Consider the following 11,597-nt stretch of genomic DNA (forward strand, 5'->3'; position numbering starts at 1 on the left):
TTTTTGCGACTTAACGCTCGATTCACTAAAAGGACAGGCGTCATAATTAAGACGCAATGTTATTTAACTCGCGATGAGTGTTTCTTATGTTATTTCCCACCACATTCGTTATTTCCCACTGCACGCAATATATTTCGCCGTGTGCTATATTAGCGCACGATTTTGCGCGCGTAACATTACTTTCAGAAAACTACTTTTCTGAAAATTACCATTTCCCTGAAAACTGGAGCATGCATCACTCCAGGGCCAACACATGCTTGAAAAAATCCCACTGCAAACTCCATGTTGTGTTGCCAAAAGCTCACAAACAGCAATTTTCTTTAATTACCGCCTGCCCCAAGTAGGTGTTAATATTCGCACAGACTAATGAGATATTTAGCGCATTTAATGCTTCATATGTGTTTGTGAATCATGCGTTCGGATTATTTCTATGCGAGAATTAGCGCAATGCGAGGTAAATAACGCATGTGATTTCTTTTTTTTTGTGCGTTTTTTGCACATGCGATATGCATCTTAACGCATGCAAAATGAGTTTTTGGGGAATATGAGGTGGGTTCCCCTGAACCCCTTTATTAATCTGAAGTTTCCTCCTACACAAGTAAATTGTAATCTTGCATACAGATTCTAAACCAATTTTTGGTTTGTAAACTGCTTCACTCTTAATTTGGGTTCCTTTAATAATAGGTTAAGAAACCTTGAGCTGCATGATACTAAAAGTGAATTATTTATTTGCAGCCTTATCCTCCATTTATGCCTCGAAGAATAACTGGACGAAACAGATATCGATCACAACAACCAATACCACCACCACCTTATCATCCAAGTCTTTTACCTTATGTACTGTAAGTGACAACCGTTAATATTTGTTAAAATGTTTGTTCTAATGTTTATGTAGTTTCCACCACCTCGTTATCGCTTGAAATTTGCCAGAAGTTAAATTTGATATATAAAAGGTTAAATTATTCTTTATTTTTTATTACTGTTTTACAGAATGTACTTGCATGGGTTTACTTGCAGTATGTGCATATCCTGTAAAGGAAAAACCCCATGCTTGCTTGCTTTTTAAGTTAAAATGAAATTTAAAAAATTAAGTAGTGTATTAGTTGGGCAAATTTAAATGAATTATAAAATACTTTTTTTCTATTAACAAGCAATAACTTTTGCACAAGGCGTCACTCGGATATAGAAGTTTCTTTATATCCAACTAAGCTCATAATTGGTTGTGTAATGCCATTTAATACACTAGCATTTATAATTAGGGCTTATATTTTAATTAGTTTCCCTAAAAGGTAGTATTGTATAAGTGTATAGCTTATTGTGTGCAGGCACATTTATTCTCTTTGCTTTAAAAAGGTTTTTTGAAACTTTCCATATTTTATAGATGCAAATGCAAACATAGCTCTATTGATCATAAACGGGTTGCTGTGTTTTGCAGACCTGTACGCAGAATACTTGAACTTGGTCAAATAATGCTGGTGTTATTAAATCCATATTTCTGCATGGGCGTATGTATCTGAAGTAGGAAAACAACCTACCTGCCCTAAATTGTAAGATTTACAGTGCTGGCTGGCAGTTACCTAACTTAAAATTTACAGAACTTTCTTCATTGATATGTGCTGTGGTATGTATTGTTTGGAAGCACTTACCATGGAAAGATAGAAACTGTTGTTAGATCTAAAAAAAAAAATGCAGCTAATTGACACCTCGTCTTTGCTGCTTTTTTGCTTTCCCTCAAAGCCAGTAGGACATGCTGCACTTTTGGTAAGCAAGAATGACTTCTTAGTTCAAAATGTACACATCCAGTAAAACTGCAGTTGTGTTTCATAAACAGCTTAAAGTTTTTGCTGCATCCATTAAGACTTTTCTACTCTGTTTTAGATCAATGCTTCCAGTGCCTCCTACCGTTGGACCTGCCTTTAGCTTTGAGTTGGATGTTGAAGATGGGGAGGTGGAAAACTATGAGGTTGGTGTATGTACTCAAATCATTTTGTTATTTGAAGGGATGCATGTTTAACTTTTACTGGGAATCTTAGTATGTTAAAAACATGGCCCATAAAGACTATTTTAGCAATATTTGGTTGTATGTGTAAATTGCTGCCATAATTGTATTTTACAGTACTGCCAAAACACAATGCAGGGGCCAGTAGTAAAAATAAATGTTAGTTTTGTAGATAAAATATCCATTTTACATTTTCTCAATTCCAGCCCTGTGTAAACTAAAATACTGCTGCCAGTTCCGCCAACCCTTTAAGTTGCTGTGATTTTTATTATCAGGATATTGTTATTATCAGGTTCAGAAATTTCATGTCGGCTAAATCATGTAGCCTTTTTTTTTTTTTTTTTTTTTTTTTTTTTTTTTTTTTAAAGCTTTAGGACAGTCCTGTAGTATTAGCATAATTAGTACTTAATATGATTACTAACCTGGGTGATGTTTCATTGCAGGCATTGCTGAATCTCGCAGAAAGACTGGGTGAAGCCAAACCACGGGGACTAACAAAAGCAGACATTGAACAACTTCCATCCTATAGGTTTAACCCAAACAATCACCAGTCTGAGCAAACCTTGTATGTATAATAATAATTTGGGTATTTATTTAAACAATACATGTTTTGGTGTATGCTGTACTACCATATACGGCAAAACTTCTAATGTTATACTGTATGTTGCACAATTTGCTCCAGGTCTAAGAATCCTAGCAGCCAATGAATGAGAATGTTGCACAATTTGCTTGTTTAAAAACCCTTAGTAACCAATGAGATATTTGTTGTTAAGCAAAAATATAACCCCTTTTTGACATATTCAGTTGGAATCATGTAGAACGTTTGCATAAACACTGTCTGAAAGAAACCCATATGATAGCCTGACTGTGTTGCATTGACCAGATCCCCATCCCCTTTTAGTCCTACAAACCCTACCTCATCTTGTTCCCTTGTGAAGTAATGGATTCTAGGATGTGGGGTGCTAGCTTTTCAGAAAATCATTGCCACCCACAAGGAAAAGCAGAGGAGTTTCAAGGGCTTGCATTTAAACTGTCTTTAAAACTATGCCATTTAGTTGCTGTGAGTCCTTGAATACAAGAATTCTCTTTTGGGCACTCTCCTCTTTTGTTGACAAAATGTAACTTTTTAAGGAATCCTGGTGTTCCATTAACAGTGGAGCAGTTGCTAAAGATGTAGATATATATATATATTTATATTATATTATATTATACTCATTTATTAGAGTAGGTGCAAAGCTCCAATAGTGCACCTCATTACTCAGAAATTGCTCCTGCCTGCACACTTTAATAAGAGTTGCATCTGACAGCAAATTCTGTGCTTTTAGGTAAACATGATAGTTTAGTACAGTGATTCCTAACCAGTGGCTTGTGAGCAACATGTTGCTCCCCAACCTCTTGGATGTTGCTCTCGGTGCCCCCAAATCCAGGTAGTTATTTTTCAATTCCTGACTTGGTGGCAAGTTTTGGTTGAATAAAAACAAGATTTACTACCAAATAAAGGCTCCTGTTAGCTGATAGTGTGCATAGAGGCCCCTAATAGCCAATCTTAGCCCTTATTTGGCACCTCCAGGAACTTTTATGAGGCTTGTGTTGCTCTCCATTTTTTTTTTTTTTTTTTATATTTGACTGTGGCTCACGAGTAAGAAAGGTTGGGGACCCCTGGTTTAGTATGTTGCACTTATAATTCCCAGCACTTGTGCCTAATGAGCCTTCTAGTGGCCATTTAAATTTCTCAAACCTGAAAATGTCAACTAACCATGTTTGTGTCAACGTTGACCTAGCCCCACAACCAGATTTTTACTTTTAACTGGTTTTGTTTATTAGAACAGGGACTTTTTTACTTATGGGTCAGGCCCAAAAATGGTTGCCTATGAGGTTTCCTTGAAATGTCTTTCTACAGTAGAACAGAAAACAGAGTGTATGTAATCTGGTTCACAGCTGTTTTTGCAGCTTAATTTGGGTTGCCCAAAAAAATAGGATAAGAATGTAATTAGAATACTAAAATGAAACGCTTTGGTTAGAGTAATTTTTGGCAGATATTGCTTACAAAATAATGTTGCTTAACAGGCTTTGTATCATTTTTTGTACCTTTACAATATTAGAGCATTGACTGTAATCTTTGGCTCTTTCAGATGTGTAGTATGCATGTGTGATTTTGAGTCAAGACAACTTCTTAGAGTCCTACCGTGTAACCATGAATTTCATGCCAAGTGTGTCGACAAATGGCTCAAGGTGAGATCCTTAGTACTTGTGTTCATACATTTCAAAGTAAAAATAATAATTTGTTTAAAAGTTTCAGGAATCTTAGTAATTTTTTTGTAGCCTATTGTAATATTAAATTAGGCAAAATATACACTGATTTTTAATATAAGGCAGATAGTTTTTGTTTTTTTTTTTTTAAATCGAAAACCATATTCCACCACCACAATGAACCTTATTGAAACAAGGCAGAATTCATTGCTACTGGTTATGTGATCAGCTCACACTGAACACAGGTGTTGATTGCCCCTTTTTATAAAATAGTAGGGACTCTCCGCTCAGAACCAGACCTTAATATATTTGGTACACTAACTGCAGTAGAGTTTGGGGCAGTATTTTTACAAATATGTAGTTGTAAGTATTTGTTCTTTCTATCAGGGACTTCGTCTGTATCAGATGCTGCTTATACAGTTCATCCTGGTTTCTCTGTGTTTTGCAGGCAAATCGTACTTGCCCAATTTGTCGGGCAGATGCTTCAGAAGTACATCGTGATTCCGAATGACCAATCTCAGAGCACAATTAAAGCTTGGCTGTTCCTAGTCACGTGTGTGTGTTTATGTATGCGCACACACCAACTATCCATTGAACTGAACCCACGTGGCTTCCAGCCTACTCTTTTCACAAAAGGGTCAATGGACCTCTTTTTGCACTGTGTGATTTAATCAATTATAAAGCTTCTGATTAGTCTTCACAATTATGGGATTGTTCTACTAACAGTGTGATTGGGACTCCAAAGATTATTATTATTTTTTTATATACCTTAGCTTATTTTGTGTGTGCACTAACATTCCCTGGTTTTTGTGTGATCATTCCGAGTGTTTTGCTGCAAGATTACAGTGGTTCGTGATCTTTTAGCATGTGCTTTTATATTTAAAAGGAAAAAAAAAGAAAAATCAAATGCAGTGGTAGCTCCAAACAGTTTAGCAATCTACCTTATTATAGAGCCTTCAGATACTGTGAGTGTGGACGGATGGGTTGCGTGTTAGTGACATTGTGGCTTGGTGCGACTGTTGGGCACAAGCGTGAGTCTGTGTGCTTGAGAAACAATATACCAGCATGTCCTGAGAATTGTGTGGGTGTAGTATTACATATGCTGCAATGTATAATCGTGTGTGTTATTTAAACAGTACTAGTACTGTACACTGGTTACTTTTGTTGTGTTTGCAGTTGCACACTGAATGCTATGGGTGTAGCAATTAATTGGCATTTCATATTCTTTTTATCTTCCCTCCACTTAATAGGGTATTCATAGATTAGAAGCCAATCTTTCCTTATTAAACTGCTTGTTTGTATTATGGACCAGTTCTGATTTGGATCTCACTGCAGGAGAAAGGTGCATTTGTCTTGTTCTGACTTCACAATTCTTAGGGACATTTTAGAGCATTATTGTTTGCCGCATTGATCTTGTTAACTCTCTTCTGGGGTGTTTCAGTTGGCAAGTGTCACATCCTCCTAAATCTTCCATAGCTGATGTGTTAATGAGATCTTCTTTTAGGGTGTAGCTGTTTGTCTCAAATTAATATGCCATAAAGCTGTTATATTGCTTCTCTTTCATGACTGTATCTGAGCACTAGGTTACCCTAGTTTCACATTGTTTCAGTTTATCAATCCTTTTACATTAAAGAGTGAGGTTTAGTTGAACATGAACACCGCTAATGCAATATTTTTAAAGGAACAGTCACACCAAAAATGTATCGAGTAATGAAAATATAATGTACTGTTGCCTTGCACTGGTATAAGTTGTGTTTTTTCCTCAGAAAGACTACTATAGTTTAGTTGACAATCTGCTGTGTAGCCATGGGGAGAGTTATTAAAATTGAAATAGGGTTACATAGCAGATAACAGATAAGCTGTGTAGAATACAATGGTGTTTTACAAAGCCAGTCTGTTATCTTCTATGTAACTTGTGCTTTTTCTCCCTTTTACAGCTTGAATGGCTGCCCCCATGGCTATGCAGTTGCTTTTATGTATAAACTATAGTAGGGGTTCTGAAGCAAACACACTAGTATTACCAGTGTAGGGCAACTCTACATTATATTTTAATTACTTTGATACACTTTCATTTTTTGGTGTTACTGTTTCTTTAATAGTTTCTTTGTTGCCCATCCATAATGCTTTTGTTGGGATAGATATAAACAATGTGTGGCTTATTTAGTAGAAGTTTGTACCCCATTTTCAGTAAAGAATAGCAACCAACTGGGCATTAGCTTTGCATATTCTACCTGAAGGAGAATGATTAAAGCTCACTGCCCCAGCAAAGGGGTCCCGGCAGTCTATATAGCAGATTTGCCAGTGAGTCCCAATTCATTTGTACTGGATAAAGTATAAAGTCATCCTTTATTAAAAAGTCAGTTGACTGAGTATTCTGTTTATTTCTAAGCTGCTCATAAACAGCCACTCTGGGGTGGCTATTATTCCCTGACAGCTTTCTGATTCCATTGTTAGTACTGATTTCTTCTATTTGTTTGTATTTAATAAGGGATGTCAATGTACTTTATAGTATAGAGGAATTATATACCTAACCTATTACTTTAGTCTTTGTGTACATTGCAGACAGCTCCATGCCGAAAGCAATAAGGCATATGAGACAAGGCATTTTGAATGCTGCAAAATTGCATTCACAATGCAGTACAGCTGGTTGACCCTTGCAATTTTTTTTACTTGAAAACCATAAGTAATAGTATGTATAGCATTCTATCATTGAGCCACACACTGCCAGCCATTAATCAACACTGGGCAAAATTGCATCTGGACAATAACCCATAGCAACAACTTAGCATTTCCAGGCTGATGCAGGTAGAACAAAAAGAGCTAACATTTCTTTGGTTACCTTAGGTTACTGTCCTGTGTTGATAAATGAGCCAGTTTGTTATCTCTGTTAACCTAAGCAGGTCATCAGCACGGGTCCGTATTCTCTGCTGGCAGTCACTCCTGCCTGATGTTGCAGCTTGAGGCCTATGACCTATGCTTTGAACCAATACACAATAAAATGTTTCCCCATCTTTATGATCTGATCATTTGGTCCTATATTGTCCACCTCAGGTGGGTATATAGGGGAAGATCGACCTGTTGGGCAGCTTCCCCAAATGGGCAGCTTTAGAAAGTAGTGTACTTACGACCAGCACTGGTAAAAAGTTGTGTGTTTGCCTCAATAAGACAACTATATAAGACTACTATAGTTTTATATATAAATAAAGCTGTTGTGTAGCTACTCTATTTACAAAATAGGGATAAATTGCACAGCAGATGACTGATAAGCTCTGTAGAATACAATGGTGTTTACAGAGCTTATCTGTCATCTTTTATATAACCTGTATTTTTTTTCCAATTTGAATTGCTGCCCCCATGGCGACACAGCAGGATATTTGTATAAACTATAGTAGTCTTTCTGAAGCAGACATGCCAGTTTTACCAGTGTAGGGCAGCAGTACATTATATTTTAATTACTTTAAATTGCTTTCATTTTACAGTGTTACTGTTCCTTTAAACTGAGCCACTTTTGGAGCTAATCATGAACTTTTTTTTTTTTTTTCCTGATAAAAACTGCCGGGTGTCTTGTCATAGGTGACTTTTGTCATTAATGTCATATTTTCTTATTAGTACTAAAATAAAATTTGAACTGAATTTACCCAGCATACGCCCGACAGTTAATCTTGTAAGGGTTCTGCTAGGTTAATAAGCACCAGAATGCTGAACATTGCCTTTCTGCAGGTTAGTGAAGCAATACATAATCATGAATTCAAGATAACGACAGATGCACCTTTTTATTTATCCTTGCAGTGTAATTCCTAATGAGCAGTGAGTTTTGATTCATATCTTGGCGTTCACATTGGTTGCAATAGCACAAGCAGCACACAACAGCAATGCTCAATGTAGCTGCCAACCCCCCTGGTTTTCCTTTTTAATTTCTCGTGTTATAACTTCTGATGCAGGTATGCTATCATCCTTGTCACAGCTCTGTTCTATTTCCTGGTGCCCCAAAAGTGTTGTTCTGTTACTTCATGCTGCTTGCCCTCTGTGCCACTGTTCCATTCTTGGGGTTCAGTGGATTGAAACAAAAAGCACAATCTGTCTATGATTTTACTGTTTATTTGCGCCACACTTTTTCTTTTTGTAAACTGCCCTGCAGACAGAGTATCTGTGTCCGTTGGAAGTGGGTGACAGACAAATAGAGAACCAATGCTTACTGTTTCTTAGCTTCATAATGAAACAAACCAGCCACTGGATATTAATATTTCACTTGTTTTTCGTTGGACATAAAATCATGACAAACAAAACAGTTTTAGCACACTCCTCTTAAAATGCTACAGAACCTTTTATATTAGTGTGGATTTTTTTTTTTAAACTTGTATAGAATTAAAAACACTACTACACTCAATATTCACTTTATTGAAGCATGCAAGCATTGCACTTTTTCAAGCTTAGACTGAGCTAAATGCAAAGATGTTTTTTTTAAAAAAAAATTGTTTGAGGTACCCACACATTCTGGAGTTTTGTCCCCTTCCCCCAACAAAATGCAAACTTCCAGGTCTTTCTTTCTTATTATGCCCTGAATACTACAAGATAGGATGAAGTGTCATAGTTTATAAAGTAGTTGCACTCTGGAGGCTGGTACTTCTAGAATGTTTCTGGTTTTGCATGGGACACGCGGACATGTGCTGACTTGCTTCCTGTGGTTAGTGTAATATAAAGATAAATCTATAAAAAGCACACATGCATGTGTTCTAAACCAGCTCACACCAACTACAAACTTCCAGCTGTGGAAAAGCCAACAAGTAGATGAACAAGAGGACACTTCTCAGCTGTTACTGCCATATTGTCTACAAAAATGCCTGTAGCCCTAGCTTGCAGTAGTGCCACGCCTGCAGAGAAACACATCCCCTGATTGATTTCCTCTCTTGCCCCATCTAAGCCCTACCCATTGTTGGCTTCAGCATATGTGGCATTGTTTTGTTATTTTATGTTTATTTGCATGGTTTTTTTTCCAATTTAGTGGTTTTGGTGACTAAAAGTGATTTTATCAAGGCCCCTGCTATTTTCAGGATTATGTTAATATTTTTTCATTTAAGTTTTGTCACTGTTACAGTATTCTCCCTGCGGAATTTCTCTTCAGGCCTTACAGGAAGAAGCCGTTGCCTGCGTTTTCCCACTTGGTACATTTACAGTTACCTCATTGCTATTTATGTATTTTTTTCTTCTGATTTGCCAATGAAAGCATAAAGATTTTATTGGAGTCATATTTTTGTTCATTCTCTATGTATCATTTAACATGATGTAGTTTTAAATGTATTATAAATATCTGTAACCAAATCATTTGAAGGCTTGATGAATTTTTAACAAAATTTGTACATTTTTTATGAGAGTAACTAGTAATGCTTTACTAAGTAGTGCAATGATTTTTTGTTTTGTTTTTATTTTGTTTTTGTTTTTTTTTGTTTTGTTTTTTTTTTTTTTTTTAAATCCCTGTGCCCAGTTTTGGATTTGAGAGGGTTGTTCAGTAATAAATGTATGATGTATACTTACATTTTGTAGTTATGTCTTTGTGTTCTAGCGCTTGATTGGTTTTTTTTATCCTGAGCAGCAAATGAAAAGTCCCTGGAGAATGACTTGGGTAACAGGAGACGGGGGGGGGGTGGTTTATTTCGGGTAACTCCTGAAGAAATAGGAGGAGTTGACAGCTATGGTTGTTTGTGTGGCTGTTACTAGTTATATATAGATATTGGCACAAACAATATTAAGTTAGAACATGTATTATTTTGAAAACGGGTAGCCATTATTGCATGAGCACACTCAAAAACACAGAACTTAAAATTATAGTGGCACCTTTTAATTTTGTGATGAGATCTTTTCTTTGATAACATAAACCGACCAAGTTAGTAATTATTGCTAACAATTTTGTGTATATTTAGTATAAAAAAAACCCATGGGACCCACGGGTTGGTTGGGTTTGGGCTGTCATTCACATAAGATTTGCGTTTACAGGTGGTTCAAGCTCAGCTCTTCTGACCCTCCCTGTTCATGACCTTACTGTACCCAGCTTTTGAGCCACTTCCCCTGCCTCCTTTGTGACCTCAGAGATGAAGTATGTTAGGCACAGGTCTATAAATAGAGGTGGATTGCTGGGTAAGGAGTGGGTGGGTTAGTGCCACACATCACTAGAGTGTACTACTGTTTTATTGTTGCCAATGTTTTCTACCTTCTCCTACAAAAAAAATCCTCTCCTGCTCTGCTCTTTGCTGTTCTTTTTTTTCCCCCCACCTTTTAATTGTGGGTCCCTTGCCTACCTAACTGCCTACCTACCTAACTTTGTCTTTCGTACACTAGCAATCTACTACAGCACTGGGGGTTGAAGTGTTAACCTTGCAAGCAGTTCTAGCATAGATTGGTACTGTTAGTTAGGGAAAGGCAAGTAGGCAGGCAAGGGACACACAAATAATCAAGTAAGTGGGAGTCTGTTAAAAGCACCATAGAAACAAAACGGCACTGAGTAGGAAAGGAGTTTTGTAGTGTGATAGAGGATGGTTATTGAATAATCACATACCTGAACATCAAAGGAAGAGCCAGAACTGTGATAAAAAAGCTGTAAACTCTGACCCTGTGTGGCCATGTGGTATAAGCCAACAACTCCTTCTTGTCAGCTCTGATTAATATGCCCCAAGGGACCATAAAATGTGTTGGAGCCTATCACATTCTTAAAGGAAATGCAACCAATATCATGTTTAAATAGACAAGTAAAATAAAGGAAGCTGTTTTAAAAGAGAAGGAAAGTCATTTTGGCATTTTACTTCCAATAGATTTGCCACATTAGTGCCACCTAGAACACTATATTTATTCTGCAGAAACCATTACCAAGTAAACAACTTCAGAAGCTTTCTGCATTTTTTTAAGATAGCAGCTGCCATTTTAAGTAGCTTCCTGCCTGCAGTCTAGCTGTTATAGCTCAGCTCACACATTCCTAAGGGAGGGGGGGAGCAAGAGAGAGGAGAGAACTGCGCAGACTCTGGCCACAGGAATTAAGGATGTTCTTGAGAGGAAGTCAGACACAGGAACATCATGTTTACAAAAAAAAGAGAGTATTCAGTGCAGCATTAGTGTAAGTGCTTATGGCTGTATTTGCATAACCTTTTCTAGTTTTTACCTTTCCTTCTCCTTTAAAGAACATATAGGCACATTTCGGTGAAGAATATAAATCTGGTAAGACCTAAGAAGTTTCACTATCCCTTTAAGCACTTTACCAAGGTAAGTGAGTGTTGGATCCATGTTGGATTGCTCACTGGACCTAATCTAATGTGACTTGTCTGCAAAGCTGAAAAGTGGGAGTCTTTTAGTGAGAACAGCT

General features: G+C 36.9%; 1 protein-coding gene across 6 annotated transcripts in view; it reads left to right on the forward strand.

Annotated features, from left to right (window-relative positions):
- Window positions 1–9,782, forward strand: part of rnf38 (ring finger protein 38) — a 157,877-nt gene extending 148,095 nt beyond the window's left edge. For 3 of the 6 annotated variants that reach the window (XM_012963652.2, XM_012963664.2, XM_012963668.3), the window contains 5 exons: window positions 736–842; window positions 1,879–1,963; window positions 2,443–2,564; window positions 4,132–4,231; window positions 4,698–9,782. In XM_012963652.2, the coding sequence (XP_012819106.2) occupies window positions 736–842; window positions 1,879–1,963; window positions 2,443–2,564; window positions 4,132–4,231; window positions 4,698–4,760 (477 nt within the window). In that variant the 3' untranslated portion in view covers window positions 4,761–9,782. Of the gene's footprint in view, window positions 1–735; window positions 843–1,878; window positions 1,970–2,442; window positions 2,565–4,131; window positions 4,232–4,697 lie in introns of all 6 variants that reach the window. The other 3 variants (XM_012963641.2, XM_012963661.2, NM_001030334.2) reach the window with 2 other exon arrangements.
- The last annotated feature ends 1,815 nt before the right edge of the window (window positions 9,783–11,597 follow it).

The sequence above is a fragment of the Xenopus tropicalis genome, chromosome 1 (assembly GCF_000004195.4).
Source record: "Xenopus tropicalis strain Nigerian chromosome 1, UCB_Xtro_10.0, whole genome shotgun sequence".
Classification (NCBI taxonomy): domain Eukaryota; kingdom Metazoa; phylum Chordata; class Amphibia; order Anura; family Pipidae; genus Xenopus; species Xenopus tropicalis.